At 52.4% G+C, this 17219-nt stretch overlaps 1 protein-coding gene across 2 annotated transcripts in view; it reads right to left on the bottom strand.

Annotated features, from left to right (window-relative positions):
• The window catches only part of LOC116835034 (acid-sensing ion channel 2), a 342966-nt gene that overhangs the window by 34960 nt on the left and 290787 nt on the right, over nt 1–17219 (bottom strand). For both annotated transcript variants that reach the window (XM_032797481.2, XM_075059574.1), the window contains exons 5-7: nt 15720–15776; nt 9007–9160; nt 7117–7208 (exon numbers count right to left, since the gene is read on the bottom strand). In XM_032797481.2, the coding sequence (XP_032653372.2) occupies nt 7117–7208; nt 9007–9160; nt 15720–15776 (303 nt within the window). The remainder of the gene's footprint in view (nt 1–7116; nt 7209–9006; nt 9161–15719; nt 15777–17219) is intronic.

Raw genomic sequence — 17219 nt, 5'->3', positions numbered from 1 at the left:
ATCAAGTTCCAGGGCTACTATAGATTTCCTGGGTGACTTCAGGCCAAAATCCTAATAATAACACCCAGCTCTTATCCTCCTTAGATCTCCAGGCACTTTGCCAAGCAAGTCGGGATCACTGTCCTCATTTTTACAGAGGGGGAAACTGAGGCACGGGGAGGCGACATGACTTGCCCAAGGCCACCCAGCAGGTTAGTGGCAGAACTGGAATTTGACCCCATGTTTCCTGAGTCCCTGTCCCCTGCTCTAACACTAATCCACACTGCCTCCTGTCAAAGCGAGGATGAAGTGTTTAGATACTTCCCTAACGGGGGCCACAGAACGAGCAATCCACAGGAGGTGAGAATGCGGCCACAGTGTAAGTTAGGCCCCATGGTGACGAATTTAAGGATGTGAGCTATCGGATGCATGCAGGTCTGAAATCACTCAGAGAAGATCTCCGTGGGTGATTGCCGAAAAGCGGCATGGGAAGGCCAGGTCTATGCGAAGTGGGTCCCTGTGTCTGATCCATACTCCACCAGAGGGGCAGGGATGGGCATCCCTGCTGCCTGCCCCAAATGTGTAGCCACGAGTCTTTGTCACCGATCTCTGTATCTGTTGCCTTCATGAGTTCGGGATGGGAACAATCCGACGCACAGCAGCCTAAATGCCCCGGCCCAGGGGGAAAGGGCTTGGGAAGGGGGGTGGGGGCTTGAAATGACAAGCGCACGCGTGCGAGAGAGATTTGACAAACACAAATGAAGCAGCGCTTTCATCAAAGCAACAGGAGAGCAGCCCGGCTGCAGGAAAACCCACTGCGGAGAAACACAAAGGCGGGTGGCAGGGGGCTCGGGATGGCAGGGGGGTAACTCGGAGCCAAGGAAAGCCACTGCCAGGATGGGAATAGCCCTTGGTCTGCTCAAAGGCGGAGATTTCAATGCGGCCCCTTGGAGCAGGTCTGAGGGCTGTGACTGGCCTCTCAGGCCGGGTGAAAGGAGTGGGGAGCAGGCACACGAGCTGTCATGGCTCTGCTGAATGAGGGTGGGGGGTGCAGCTCAGCACCCAGCCCACTAAGCAGGACACGGTCACTGCAGCTCAGAGTGTGCCCCCCCCCGGTGCAGGGAGGGGGCACAATGCCTCTGATTCAGAGCATTCTCCTCCCCCCCGCCAAAAATTAAACCAAAGGACGTTACCTCCTTTAAAACCGTCCTGATCTCTAAATGAACGGGCGAGCCCCGGTGAAACTCGCAGCCCAAATAGGGTCGCCAAGCAGGCAGTTTTCGACCAGAAGGCCCGGTTGAAAAGGGACCCTGGTGGCTCCGGTCAGCACTGCCGACCAGACTTTTAAAGGCCCAGTTGGCGGATCTAAGGCAGGATCCCTACTTGTCCTATCTCCGTGCTGCATCCCGAAAGCATCCAGCAGGTCCAGCTCCTAGGCACAAGCAGTGGGGGGGGTGGCACAGGGCTTCCCATGCTGCCCCCGCCCCGAGCACCGGCTCTGCACTCCCATTGGCTGGGAACTGTGGCCAATGGGAGCTGGAGGGGTGGTGCCTGCAGGTGAAAGCAGTGCACGGAGCCTCCGCCTAGGAGCCGGATATGCTGGCTAATTCAGGGGTGCAGGACAGAGCCAGGACAGGCAGGGAGTCTGCCTTAGCCCCGCTACGCCACTGACTGGAGCTGCCTGAGGAAAGCCTGCACCCCAACCCTGTGCTCCAACCCTGTGTCCCAACCGCCTCCCCCAGCCCTGAGCCCCCCCAAACCCAGAGACCCCTCCTGCACTCCAAACCCTTCACCCCCAGGCCCAAACCAGAGCCTGTGCCCCCAGATGGAGTCCTCACCCTCCTGGCACCCCAACTCCCTGCCTCAATCCACACCCCCTCCTGCTCTCCAAATCCTTCTGCCCCACCCCCAGCCTGGAGCTGCCTCCTGCACCCCAAACCCCTCATCCCTGGCCCCACCCCAGAGCCCACACCTCCAGCCCAAATCTCATACCCCCTTCTGCAGCTCAACCCCCTGCCCCAGCCCAGAGCCCACACCCGCACTCTGAATCCCTCGGCCCCATCCCTGAGCCTGCAGATCCCTTCTGCACCCCAAACCCTTCGTCCCTTGCCCCACTCCAGAGCCCACACTCACAGCTTAAATCCTGTACCCCCCTTCTGCATCCCAACCCCCTGCCCCAGCCCGGAGCCCTCAGCCACACTCTGAATCCCTTGGCCCCACTTCCCAGTCTGGAGTTGCCTCGTGCACCCCAAACCTCTCGTTCCTGGTCCCAGCCCAATGCCAGTACCCCCCTTCTGCATCCCAACCTCCTGCCCCAGTCCAGAGCCCCCACCCATACTCTGAATCCCTTGGCCCCACTCCTCAGCCTGGAGAACCCTCCTGCACCCCAAACTCTTCATCTCTGACCCCACCCCAGATCCCAAACCCCCAGCCCAAATCCCTTACCAGCTTCTGCATCCCAACCCCTTACCCCAGCCCGGAGCCCCCTCCCACTCTCTGAATCCTTTGGCCCCACTTCCCAGTCTGGAGCAGGGGACATGGGTTGTGCATGACCTCCAGGTCGGAAAGGGTGCAGGTCATGCATGACCCTGTGTGGGGCATGGGCTTTGAGTGACCAGGGTGGGGGCATGGGCTGTGAGTGTCCCTATGTGGGGTGGGGGCGTGGGCTGTGAGTGTCCCTGCGTGGGGTGGGGGCGTGGGCTGTGAGTTTCCCTGTGTGGGGTGGGAGTGTGGGCTGTGACTGTCCCTGCATGGGGTGGGAGTGTGGGCTGTGAGTGTCCCTGTGTGGGGTAGGGGTGTGGGCTGTGTGTGGCCCTGCATGGGGTGGGAGCTGTGAGTGTCCCTGTGTGGGGTGGGGGCGTGGGCTATGAGTGACCCTTTGTGGGGTGGGGGCTGTGAGTGTCCCTGCATGGGGTTGGGGGCGTGGGCTGTGTGTGGCTCTGTGTGGGGTGGGGGCATGGGCTGTGCATGGCCCTGTGTGGGTTGGGGGCTGTGAGTGTCCCTGTGTGGGGTGAGGGCGTGGGCTGCAAGTGTCCCTGTGTGGAGTGGGGGTGTGGGCTGTGCGTGGCCCTGCGTGGGGTGGGGGCTGGGCTGTGAGTGTCCCTGCTTGGGGTGGGGGCATGGGCTGTGCGTGGCCCTGCGTGGGGTGGGGGCATGGGCTGAGTGTCCCTGTGTGGGGTGGGGGCTCTCAGTGACCCTCTGTGGGGTGGGGGCACAGCCAGGAGACAGCCTCTGAGCTAGGTTGTGACCCGCCATATGCAGACATCTGAGCCTCCCTGGCTAAGCGCCTCCACGGCCATCACGCAGGCCCAAATGGCTCAGCGGGTCAGGAGGGGCCAGCTCTCCGCCCCTGCTCCTTTGTCACTGGCCAGCTCTGTCCCGAGGCTCCTTAGGTCCCTAACGGACCTGAACTTGGGCACCGTGAGCGGGGACAGGACGGGTGGGCTTCCCAGCCCATGCACTCGGTGACCGAGGCCTGTCTCTGCAGCCTGCTTCGCCCCAGCCTGGCCCGGCAGTGTCCTGCTGACAGTGAGCTGTCCCTCCCCAGCAACGCTGATGACTTCAATTATGGTTCATGGCGCTCGTTAGCGGCACATCGCCGGGCTCAAGACATGACAGGTCTCTTGCCTGCATTTTTCAGGCTCCCCCATCTCCTGCCTCTGCTGGCTTGTAATAAACAGAATAAAGTGATTTGCTGTCAGCGCTGCCTGCCCTGGAGGTTGGCTGGGAGGCTCCCCGGCACCCTACAATGGCAGGGGACTTGCCCAGCTCCGGGCTTCCTGCACGGCTGGGCACTGGGGCTGGCTCCTGCAGCTGACAGGTGCCAGCCAGTACTGTGGCCCGTTTCCCGCACTGAGCCTCCAGATCCTGCTGGAGTCTAAACTCAGACGGGGTCCTTATTCCCGACGGGTGGGAGGGGGTAGATCGCTGCTCTGTGCAATGCCCAAGCCTGGGGGAGTCGTAAGTCCCTGCTGTGTGAGATGCCCCAGGATGCGGAGGGGAAGACCCCTGCTCTATGGGATGCCTGAGGTGAGGGAGGGGCAGGTCCCTGCTCTGTGTGAGGCCCAGGGGCAAGGGAGGGGCAGGTCCCTGCTCTCCAGGTGCAGTGGGGGATGGATACGTCCCAGCAGACTCTGCCTGAGGATCTGTGGGGTGCTGGGAGGTTACAGCAGGAGCGTTACTGCAGCCAGGCAGTTTTTGGCAGCGCTGATTTCTCTGAGACAATGCATTAGCATTAGGGCTGCAAAGACCAGGAGGACGTTTGTCGACAGCAAATATTTGGTTTAATCCAGCTCCTCTCACTTGTCTGGCTGGAACAACACAGAGAGCAGATTTCAGGCGCTGCCACTCATTTCAGTATTTGCAGAGAAACACTGACAACAATTGCCGCCCTCGCCCTGCGGCCTGTGACTGGAGTGTCCAAAGCCATGGGATTAAACTGGAACGGCAGGTGAGTTCAAAGCATATTAAAGCAATGGACTCAAAGCCCCAGCGAGAGCTAAGCGCATGCTCTGCTAGCTTACTGCACACAGCTCTGCCCTCGCAACTCAGACTTGACCCACAGCAACCCCGGATCCCTAGTCCGAATCCTCCCCCACCATGCTGCTGACTAGCTGTACACCCCACATTCTCTGCAAAGCACCTCAGGACTGTCTCATAGCCCCCCCGCTATTCCAGTCCAAATCCTCCCCCACTATGCTGCTGACTCACCCTACACCCCACATTCTCTGCAAAGCACCTCAATACTGTCTCATAGCCCCCCTGCTATTCCAGTCCTGGGCCTCTCTTGAACAGAGTTGCCAATGGCCCCGAATTGTGTAGCATCGGACTTCTGCTCTGAGCAGCGACCCCCGAGGGGGATAGGGGCACACAGCCAGCCTGTCTGCTTCAGAGAAGCCAGACAGGGTTAAAAGAAATGTAGCGCTTGATTCTGTCCTGCCTCTTGCCTGTAATTGAAGGAGCTGGGAGCTGTAATAACCAGAATGAAAGGGATTCACCGAGGGATGGGAATGAAATCAGATGCCAACAGGTGAATTCAAATGGGCAAGCTCCCCTCTCTCTCCTGCAGCCCAACCCCCATCCGAGTTTGCAGCCAGTCTCCAGTTTCAATTTGTTTCCTTCCTCTGGGAGATTTAACCTCCGAGTGTCTCTCTTCATTTAAAAAGACAAATTTAGCTGCCTAGAAGTGTTGGTGCAAAATCAGGCCCTTATAACCTAATGCTACGTGAGAGGCAGGTGGTGGATCCCTGGCCACCAGCTAACTAGCTATATGGTGCATCAGAAAACAGAGACAACAATGCGGAGCACTTCCCTTCTATTTATGACCCTGGCACTGCGATATCTGAGCACCTCACAATGCAGTTGCCCTCCTAACCCACCCTGTGTGGCAGGGCAGGGCTGGAATTCTCATGGTATAACACAGTGAGACTAAAGGACTTGCCCAAGGTTGTGCAGGGCGCTCTGTAGCGGAGCAGAGAATGGACTCCAGGGCTCCCACGTCCCAGGCTAGTGCTCTGTCTGCTACCCTATATGTGCTCAGTACCACAGAGTGAAGGGGCCCAGGGTCACAGCTGTGGTGGCAGGAAAGGTAGAATGAATTCAGCTCAGGTGAAAGGCACTGGGCTGCCAGCCCTGGAGACTGAAGTCCAGTATTTCTGGACAGAATGGGCACCCCCTGGGCAGGAGCAGGGCAAGCTGCCCGCACCACTGCACTTCACTCCCATTCAGCCCTGGCCTCTCTGCCTGGGTGTACAATTAATGCAGATTAGGACAAGGGTTTCCCTAAGAACTAGACTGGGACCCACTCAGGCATGCACAGGCTCCTAAAGAGTAACAATCTCCAGTCACGAATGACTGGGGCCACAGCGCAGCCAGCACCTGGAAGCACACAGCATCCCAGCTCCTTGCCAACTCCCTGTGCCGCTCAGCACACCCGGCTGAAGCAGCAATGAGTCCCAGTGGCTCTGAATAAGGTAGTGATTGCATGGAGCGAAGATGGGGTCAGTGCCCTTTTTCTCTGGGACTGGTCTTGTTCTGACTTTTGCTGGCCAAGGCATGGACTAGCTTTGGTTCCACTCTCCTGAGGGGTTTGCTCCCCGGCAGGGGCTATGCACCCACTGGGTGGTGGCAGGAAAGCCAGAAATGGATTTCAGGCCACGTGAGCGGGTGTCCACCCCACGCGAGCCCTGAGTGGGTTAATGGGGTCCAGCAGGGACCAATTAATCTTTGATGCTGCACTGGGAGGAGAGCCAGGGTGCTAATGGCAGATGAAGCTCGGCTGCAGGGAGGAGCTGGGCTCAGATGATAAAGCCAGGAAGTGAGAGCAGGAGGGGGCTGCAGGGAAGGGGCTGCAGTTGCTCCTTACAGGGAAAGGGAGTTGGCCAGGGACACGGAGGAGGTTCAGGGGCAGAGTAAACACTGGGGTCCTGCCCTGGACTGGAGAGTTGGGCAGGAGGCCGAGAGGGGTGAAGTAACTATGGGGAGCAGAGGAAGCTCCAGAGATAGGCAAGGAGACAGAGAGGAGGGTAGGAAGGAGCCCAGCGAAACAGCAACAGGGTCTGAGACTGAGCAGATCTAGGTTTGCTAGTCACAGGGTGCCTGGGCTGGATCCTGGAGCAGCAGGTGGGCCCGGGCTCCCCTACCAGCCGCTGGGAAAGTGTCACCACGCTGGGAGTCGAGTAGAAGACTGCCCGAGACTGCATCCAGATAGCTTGTCTGGTGGGGTTTTGTTACCCTGGAAGGGCGGGGTGGGGTGGGGGACTACATAGTGATCTAGCCGGAGGGCTGAGTGCCAAAGATGGAGCACCCTGAGTCATGGAGAGAGAGAGAAGGGCCACAGTGCAAGCAACTGATGGAAAAAGGGGCACCAGATGGGGCAAGAGCTAATTCCCAGACCCAGCCACAAGGAGGCGCAGTGAGTGGACCCCTTCACAGACCATGATGGAAGAGCAGGTGTGGTTACTTTGCCAGTTCTCCAAGACCACTGGGTCATTTCCCAGGCCATTAAAAAGCGAACTGTGCCACACCCTGAGCCTGCATGCCCACCTGCACACCACCATCTATTCTGCACACCCACCCCTCCACCCACCCACGCCCACACACAAAGGCAGAAATTCGTACGGTAAGATCTTCACTTACCAAGTAAAGCTGCCACTTCGTATGCTTTCTTCTGCTCAATTGTCTCATAGTTGAGTGCTTCAAAAAATATATCCAGCACGAGAATATTCTCTCTGTAGAAACAGGACAAAGCCATCAGAACATCAACCCCTGGTCACTGTATTTGCCTTGTAACAGGAAATGAAGTGGGATTAGTTTGCTTTCTCCTCTTGTCCCTGCTGCTTTCTCTGTGAAGGCCTTGGCAGCTCCACCAACGCAAGCTGAAATTCAGAGATTTTTAAAGCCAGAAGGAGCCATCATGACCATCCAGTCTGATCTCCTGCTTAACCTAGCCAGAGATTCCTGCATCAAGCCCAAATCTTGTAGTTGAGTAAGTGCATATTTTTTAGAAAGAGACACCTGGTCCTGATTTCATCTTTCTCCTGCAGGGAGGGCCTGCTTAGAATGGCAGGCAACACAAGGACCCTTAACACATGGAATCACTACCAGTGCCTCCATACTGATCCTGGGCACCGCAGGACAGAGGGAGAGTCTAACTTTTTTTGATGCATCAAACTGTTAATTCCACCTATCCGCAGTCTAGATCTCAGGTTCATACAGGCTGCGCCCACACCACAGAAAAATGTCTTTGCTGCCATAAAAGGCATAGTTTTCACGTTGTGACAGCTACCTTGATTTAAAAGCTAATGGAGCCAACGCAGAGGGTTGACCTTGAGTAGCCATATTCAGGTAACAGCTACTGGTGACTTGTCTCCAGTTGGATTTTACACCGTAGGTCCATGTAAAACACACTCACTTCTGCAATGAAGACACAGCCAGAATGTGGCATTAGCAGAGGAGGGTTTAGGTCCTGAAACGATCTGGCCTGGGTAACCCTGTTTTACAGATGCTATTCACTCACCTATTTATCTGTGGTGTTTATCTGGCCCCCGTGACCGTAGCATCTGAGCATCTCACAATCTTTATTATATTTATCCTCACAACCTCCCTGGAAGACAGGGTAGGGCTGTTATCCCCATTGTACTGATGGGAAAACTGAGGCACAGAGAGGCTCAATGACCTGGCCATGGTCACAGAGGAAGCTCCCACCAGAGCAGGAACTTGTATCAAGGATCCAGGCAAGTGTCTAGCCACTAGGCAAAGTTACTTTTCTGAGCTCAGCTAATGACTCTGCATGTGCCTGCATTCTTCTCCACCTTCAGCTTTCCCGTCAGAAAGACGTTAGACCTTCAGCTTATGGTTACTGACACCTGCAGAAATGTGAACAGCATCCTTGGGGCAAGCAGCCTCTTATTACTACTTGTGTGACCCACAGGGCTGGGTGCTGCACTGACACATGGTGAGGGACAGTACCGGCCCTACATAGACGCAGGGCCGCCCGGTGGGGGGGGAGGGGCACAAGTGGGGCAATTTGCCCCAGCCCTGCAGGGGCCCCCATAAGAGTTTTTCGGGGCCCCTGGAGCAGGGGCCTTCACTTGCTCCAAGGCCCCCAGAAAACTCTTGCGGGGCCCGGGCCCCCAGAGCTTCTTCTGCTCTGGGTCTTTGGCGGCGGGAGGTCCTTCCGCTCCGGGACCTGCCGCCAAAGTGCCCCGAAGACCTGCGGCGGGGGGTCCTTCTGCCCCGGAACCTGCCACCGAAGTGCCGGGTCTTCGGTGGCGGGGGCCTGTCACTGCTGAAGACCCCAGGCCCCCTGAATTCTCTGGGCGGCCCTGCATAGACAAGGCAAACAGTGGGAGAGGCAGCGATTTGCCCAATGACAGCACAGCTGGGAACAGACCTGAGATCGCTTTGCCCCTAGTCTGCATGGCCCCAGGACAGCCATCCTGTCCGCTAATGCCACCCACTCATACCATCACCACTGTGAAAAGGGAGGAACCAGCAGCACTGAGAGGAACCAATGCCCTCACTTACGAGATGTATTTTTCAGACTTGTTAAACTTCTTCTCCAAGTACTTGGCTGAAGTCTTGCTGGGGATCTTCACCATGGAGAGTTCTTTGTTGTACCTGGTCAGGTTACACGGCATCCTGCAGATACAGTAATTGCTGTCCTTTTCAGCAAGCAAACCTGCACAAGGGAGAGGGAAGCGGGTCTCAGGCAGCGTCCCAGACAGGTCACAGGAGCTGGTGGGTGGGGTGGTTCAAACGACCCCTTTCTTCTTGATGAGTCAAAGCAAAGGAAGGATGGAAGGGACTTCCCTGTCCAGGGAAGGGCCGAACAAGCCAACTCTTTGATAAGAAGAGGCAGAATTTCCAACCATTCACTCCATCCCTCCTCTGCAGCAGCCATTCCAGTCAGCCTGGGAGACTGAGACAGCCCTTCCCCGGGACTGGTCCAGAGCCCGGGTTTGCTGGGGCTGGACAGAGGAAAGGGGTGCCCTATAAAGGCTGCATATGCAATGTTACACAGCTCTTCCATCTCCAGCCAGGTTTGGTCTCCACCCTGGGGCAATCCAGGAGGCTGCATTGGGATAAAGGCCTTACTGGAGAGATTGGGGTCTTGAAGATGGTGGGTAAAATCTTCAAAATCATCTAAGTGGCTTAGGGACCTAAGCGTCATTTTCAAAAGTGACTTAGGCCTGGTCTATATTTAAAAGGTAGGTTGCCATAGCGACATCACTCAGGGGGTGTGAAAAATCCACACCCCTGAGCGCCAAAGCTATGCCAACCCCCGGTGTAGGCACAGCTGGGTCAATGAAAGAATGCTTCTGTCACTCTAGCTACCATCACTCGGGGAGATCGTGTTCCTACAGCGATGGAGAAACCCCGTCCATTGGTTGGTTACAGCAGCACAGCGATGACACCACGACTGGGCCATTAGAGGCCCCGTTGAGTAGACCCAGCCTTAGGGACAGATTTCTAAAGGTATTTAGGTGCCTAAGGATGCAGGTAGGAGCCTAGTGGGATTTTAAAACTGCCTTGGTGCCTAACTCCCTTTGGGCACTTTTGAAAATAATACTAGGTGCTTACTGGTGTCTTTAGTCACCTAAATGCCTTTAAACATATGGCTCCAAGTGCCTTAGCCATTTTAAAAAAAAACTTAGGCTCCTAAGTGACTTAGATGCTTTAGAAAATGTTACCCTTTATTTCCATCCTTCGCTTTTAGCTAACGTGGTGTCAGAGGTGTGTTACACGGCAATTAAAAGAGATTAAACAGTATGGAGATGATCATCTTCAGAGAATTTCTATTAATATTCCTCCCACAAGCCTTACAGCTTGGACACACGGTTAAAGCCAATCCAGACATGCAAATATTTAGGCATTTCACAAACAACTGGAACTCGAACACAGCACAGGTCCCTATGGACTGCCGTGCCACTCCCCTCATTGACTTATGGGTATGTTCATCTGCAGAACGTACAATTAGTGAGGCAGATGCTGAAATTCTCGGTAGGCCCATCTGCTGTGTCACAGTTAAGGTTGTTTGCGAACACATCAGATGGCATGTTACATGGTGTTTCTGAGAGCCTGCCCTTTCAGAACTGTTTATCCAAAACTTCTGAAACGCTGCAAGAAAATTCTCTTCTGAGCCTAAAATGATCCCCAAATACTCTTATTATTGTTTGTTGGGGTGTATAGGGTGAGCTCTGCATAGTAAACAGCTACACCTACATGGGGTGTTTGTTTGCAGCTGATTCTAGAAACTCACTTTTCAATCATTAGTGGCTCCAAGTAGCTACGTGTGCTCTGCAACACAGCGACCTTGCCTCTGGGACCATGCCCCAGGACCTTGCCTCTGTTGGCATGCTAAACCTCGTGATCATAGCTAGCAGCAATAGCCACTAGCGAAAGGGAACGTATGGCTGTGCAAGTGCATTGTGTCTCCTATGGTGAAGCTGGTAAAACAACTTTCAAAGTTGGTGGGAGCAGTGATGGAGAAAGCTAGTGGACAGCTTAGAGCTTTGGTGCAGATGGATTGTGATATACTGGTCAATCACAAAGCCAAGGAGTCATGGCCAAACATGTGGAGACCACTGGACCATAGAAACTGAATGAAGACTGGAAAGAGAAAGAAAAGTATCCGAGCTCAGTTGTCACCTGGACAAACAAGGGCTGTGATCACTGATCAGATACTGAGGCAGGGGCAAAAAGTATGAGATCAGAACATAACAGGCAGACCAGGGAATTACATGATGAACTCAAAGGACAAGGCTTGTTGGAACATGGAACGGAAGAACATTATACAAGGCTGGAGGACATGAGGTAATGATGCACGAGTTGAAAAGATATGAGTGGGAAATCATTGGTCTATGTGAACCAAGATGGGAAGGCAAAGGAGAATTGACAGGATATTAACACTGGGAAGAGAAGATGGTGGACACCAGGACAGAGTTGCACTGGTGATAAATCCTAAGCCACGCCAGGCTCTTATAGCATTTAACCTGCTATCTGCTCATATGTTGAAAGTGAGATTCAGAATCAAATCTCACGGAGTTACAATAGTACAAATACACGTGCCGACCTCAGCAGCCCTCAGAACTCGATGAATTTTATAACGCTCTACAGAAAACAATACCAGAAGTTTCAAGACAAGACATGTTATGATGATGGGAGATTTTAACGTGAAAGTAGGCTAGGACTGGAATTCCTGCGCTGGAGCAGTAGGCAGATTTGGATTAGATGAAGAAAACAGGAGAGGAGAAAGGCTACTAAATGCCTGCCTAAGCAACAATCTGCTGACAACGACCTTGCTATTTCCACAAAGCAAGTCATGGAGGAAGTGGACATGGCTAGCACCTGATGGGCAAAAGAAGAACATGGTAGACTTTGTGCTTGTGAATCACAGATGGAAATCAAATGTGTTGTTGTGCAGATCATTTGTGGCTGATATCAGACCAGATCAAATGTTACTGCTGCCATCAATGAAGTGAGAGCAATCTGAAAAGTGCCAAGAACTGAAATCTATGACACGGGCAAGTTCAAAGAGTCCGATCTGAGGAAAGAATGTGCTGGAAAACATCACCTCTCTGCTGAATGAAGAAAGGAGCGTTAAAGAGACAAGGAACAGCATAAAAATGAGATTACAAAAGCAGCTGTAACAACTTTAGGATTACAAGGCCAAGGAGGATAATGGATGAAGTGCTGCAGTTGAGTGACAAGCATAGGAAGCTGAAGGAGAACAAAAAGGAGGATATGAATCTAAGAGCTGAGTACAACAGGCTCACCATAAAGATAAAACCAAAAGTGGAGAGACACAGAAACAACTGGGGTAAGCGAACAATGCAAAGAAGGCGAATAATAGGCAAAGAGAACAGTGACACAGAGGCTGTATTGCAAGATAAGAGAACTGAGCGGGAAATATGAATTGAAGAGGTCAGTAGTAAGGACAAGTGAGAACAAATAATCAAGGAGGAACAAGGAAAGAATAAGTGATGGAAAGAATACTTTGAATAGCTGTACAACGTGCAGAACGTTGTAGAGGAAACAGCCCCGGAGGAGCGTCTCAGCACAAATGAGGCAGAGCAGACGCCGGAATTCTTAGAAGAAGTAGCTAAGAACTTAATAGAAAGTTTGAAAAACAAAAAGGCGCCGAGAAGTGACAAGGTCACTGCCAAGCTGCTCCAGGCAGATGAGGAACATACGGTAAAGGCAACGCACAAGCTACTCAAGTAGGTCTACAAACCAGAGCTAGTATCAGGCGAGCAGGGAAAAGTAATTATAGTATCGATCTACAAAAAAAAAAAAAGAGATACGAGTGAATGCGAGAACTGCAGAGGAATCAACGTATTGAGTGTGCCGGGGGAAGCATTCAGCAAGACGTTGAAGAAGGGGAATGTGGAAGTAGCACTTTCAGAGGAACTAGCCCGGAAATACAATAGATCAGTTGTTTGTGATAAGACAGACACCAGAGAAATACACAGTACACAATTGAACCTATTACAATCATTTTATAGACTTCAAATGGGCTTTTGATAGCATTTGGCCAAAGGCTTGTGGCAAGTTATGAGACTGTACAGCACACCTGAAAACCTGGTGAAGCTAATAGAGACCATCTCAGCAAGTTGCTGAGGGTAGTGAGAGTAGACAAAGAAGCTGATGGAGCGGTTCAGGACAGCCACCGAAGAGAGATCAGGATGCAACCTGTCCCTGGATTTGTTCAACCTGGTACTGGACACACGATGGCTGTAGCACCGAGGCATGAAATGGAAGGAGTCATGTTATGTGGGAGGACAGTGCATAACCTTGGATATTGACCACACAGCATTGACCAAGGAGGATTTACAGACAAGGTAGGCCAGGAAAGCAGGAAATCTGGGTTGAAGATCAGCTGGGAGAAGATCAAAATGACACCAACTGGAGGACAAGAGAAAGAGGGAAAGGTCCAACTCAGAGAGAAAGAACTAGAACAAGTGGGAAAATGCATGTGCCTTGGAGGACTTGTATCAAAGAAAGGGAATTATGAAGATGATATAAAGAGAAGAATTGGATTAGCCACTTACGCATTTGGAAAACTCAGCATGATCTGGAAGGCCAAAGACATTTCAATAAAACAAAAATCAACATATGCGAGAGAACTGTCACGCTGAAAGTGCTGTACAGGTCAGAAATCTGCAGTCAGAGAACAGTCATGATGACAGATTTTGACTGCAGAAATGAAGTGGCCGAGGGGAATACTGAGAATTTCAAGACTGCAGAAAATAAGAAATGAAGAGATAAGAAAACAGCTGGGGCAAGAAATAAAGCGGTTGCAGAAGATTCAGGAAAGATATCTGCAGTGGTTTGGCCCTGGAGGGGATACCATATGAGGAAAGGAACCAGAGACGTGCCGGGGATGCACTGGACTGATGCGGTGAAGAACGATGTAGAAAGAAAAAAGTTTAAAGACAAATGAAGCCGTTAAGTTGGTACAAGATAGAAAGTGATGGGAAAGCTTCATTCAGCCCTGTCATTGGTGCTCAGCTGACTGACGGGAATCAGAAAAAAAGATCATGGCTTGTTATTTGTGCTACGATATCGCCTAGGAGCAGCAATCATGGACCACAACCCCATTGTGCTAGGCCTGTACAAATGAAAACGCAGTCTCCCCCCGCACACCCATATGCCACAGTTACAGGAGAATAGATATATGTGTGGGGGGCGGGGAGAGAGAGAGCCACTGAACCCTGGTTATAACGTTAGCCATGGAGCCTCTCTAACCAACAGCTATCAGAATCCCTAGGGGTCAGAATGTATCTGAGACCCAGGGTTCAGTTGTCCTAGTTCCCATGACATGATTTCTACTCCCACTGGCTTAGAACTGCTTGGTTTCTGGTGTAATTTATGCATATAAATGTGAATAAATCAGATCAGAACACATTAGAGTCGGCAATAATGAGTAACACACCCTCCCATCTCACCAGAGATCTGTAAAGTTTCCGTCCCTTCCAGGACACAAAGTTTTATCCAGTTATTTCCATCCGTCCATAAGGAGGCATGTCTCAGAGCTTGGGGAAGCAATGGCAGCCACAGTTGGGTGAAGACACTGTGAAATCCCCAGGGGTCCTATGCTCCACAGCCTCTTTAATAAGCCGAGGCATAATATTTACACAGCGCTGAACATTGTGGAGAAGCTGGGCAGAAGTGCTCTCTTAGTAACATGCCAAGACAAGAAGCAGCTGCTTCTATTACTGTCTGGGCCGGAGTGAGAAGTGGCTACATGCTGGTACATGGAGGGCAGAGATCTGATACAGTCAATATTCATTATTATTTATTTGTATTGGAGTTGCGCCAAGGCATCCAGCTCTGGGCTAAGACCCTGTTGTGCTAGGCTCTGTACGTTTTTATAGGTCTTAGGTGTATTATGGTAGCACCGAGGCGCCCCAGTCATGGACCACAACTCCATTGTGCTAGGTGGTGTACATTTTTATTGGTCTTACGTGTATTACGGTAGTGCCAGGACTCCACTGTGCTTGGTGGGGTACAAACACAAAACAAGAAGACGGTCCCTTCCCCAAAGAGGTTTGAGGTGCCTACCCTTTTCCTATCAGAAGGGAGCCCCTAATGTAACTGGTTTCACCTATGAAGGCCCCTACCCCAAGCTTTTGTCAGGTACACGGACACGGGGGAGAATAACGCAGTGCTGATGAGAGTGCCTGCAAGCACCTGGGAACAACCGCGGGAACACGGCCCTTTGCAGCAGGTTTGGGAAAACTCACAGTATCTTTAACACCCCCTCCCAGCCCCTGAAAGGAAGGCAGAGGGCCCAACTGAGGGAGGGAGTTGGACAGAGGGAGGGGTGCAGGTGATGAATCTGTGTCAGTGCAGGTTATATTGTCCTGTTGGGTGTTTTCTCTATTCGGCCTGCCCCGCAGCCCAATTCCCCAGCATGTCCCATGTGCCACTTCCAAACTGTGGCAGAGGGGTCCCCAAGGCATAAGAATATGGCACATGTGGTCCTTTATTCTGGCAGCTTAGGATGGGCTCAGACTGAAGTTAGAACATGAGCCTATGGGACTGGAGGAACCTGCATGCAATGACATTTCGGCTACCATCAGAAAAGGTCCCTTTGCTGGATTAATCCTGGCCCAGTGGGAAAGAGGGGACAGGTAGCTTTCGGGAGTCGGACCCAGCCATTATACTCTGCAAAGAGCCAGGCCAGCTATCCCAAACAGCCCCAACGAGCCGGCCAGCCCCTCCAATGCACTAACCCAACGCAGGCTCTGCACATTCCTTATACTGCTCTGGAGTACAGAACGGAGCGTCCCCTGCACAGAAAAGAAACACAAGACAAGAGGGAAACGTGGAGTCAGAAATAAGAGCATGGTGGAAGGCCAGCGACTACAGCAAGAAAGCAGCTGAAATCATCATTAGGCAGCCTCTCGTCTGTACACACAGTGCCAGTAACCTAGGAGCAGGGGTGCAGGTAAAGAGGCTTACACAGCCAGTGTGCAGCGCAGGGTGAGAGGCAGGGTCTGATCTGCACCTGAGATGCAGCTCTCTGGAGATCGCATACTGGAGTGGGCTGTTTCACATATAACATGGGATAAGGGTTTCCATAGCTAGTCCAGCTTGTCAGCTCCTACAAATGAGGCTTGGTTAGCCTAGGATGGTATTTGGATGGGAGATCTCTGAGAGTCATTCAGGGGCTGCAGTGTTGCTGATTAAATAAGTGGCACCTTTTTGGGATTGAAATAAGGTTGTGGCACGGTGCTATGGATCTGTAAGTGGGTGACATTCCTGAACCTGCTTATAACGCAGCATGCACACACCAGGGACTTATTGTTAACTTGAAAAACAAGAAAACCAACCCTAAACCTGAGCCTAAGCTTTCCCCTGAACTTGGCTGTTCTCCTGAAGAGGGCTTTTTCCTTCACTCTCTCTAGTTTCTTCTTCTGCAGAGAGACACTCAACCTCTCTTCTGAATTTAACTTAACAGGGCCCATCTGGTCTGGCTGCCAGGCTGAATCAGCAGAAATGGCTTTGCCTCTCTGTTCAGAGGTCCTAGGACTTGACACTCTGTTAGAGATGCACTGTGCTGCACTCTTTCTTTGAGATGAAATATTAAAAAAAAGCCCTGACCATTTGTGGTCATTCATGACCCCACAACACTTTTCACAAGGATAGGGGGCTTGCAGTTTTAGTGGGGCAAGGTAGCCTCACTTCCTATGACAAACTATTATGCACTGTTGCCGTGAGCGTTTAATCCGCTTTTGCATTCCTCCCCAGAGGTGTCTGCATTTCAGTGGTGAATAAATTGATCGCAGAGTATAGTTTGTACCTGGGGCCACAGTCAAATGATATGCACCCCAAACCGAGTAAGAATAATTTCTACTCCTTTATTTCCCAATCCCCATTATCCATAAGAACATAAAAGTGGTCATACTGGTTGTGACGAACTGGGACTGTTCTTAATGTTTGCTCTGAATACTGTGTTGGTGTCTCAGTGTCCCCTATGCAGTTCTTAAGTATCTAGGTGGTGGGATAAGGGTGTGTGATTGCTGCAGAGCAAAGGGCCAGTGCACCTAAACGCCTGGCACTCTGTCTCCTAGCAACTGATGGCCTGGGCCCCTCCTCTGCAAAGGTGCCAACTGAAGGAGGGGCTGGAGGGGGTGTTGAGTCTGGGGCTGGCTGGCTGGGGACGAGGAGTGAAGTGCAGACATGAGAGTCTGGCTCACTGCCCCCCAGAATGGACCCAGCCGAGGGATCCG

Source organism: Chelonoidis abingdonii, chromosome 21, assembly GCF_003597395.2.
Source record: "Chelonoidis abingdonii isolate Lonesome George chromosome 21, CheloAbing_2.0, whole genome shotgun sequence".
In the NCBI taxonomy this organism is placed as follows: Eukaryota; Metazoa; Chordata; order Testudines; family Testudinidae; genus Chelonoidis; species Chelonoidis abingdonii.
The sequence above is the reverse complement of the archived record's forward strand: the minus strand, read 5'-3'. Positions and strand labels throughout refer to the sequence as shown.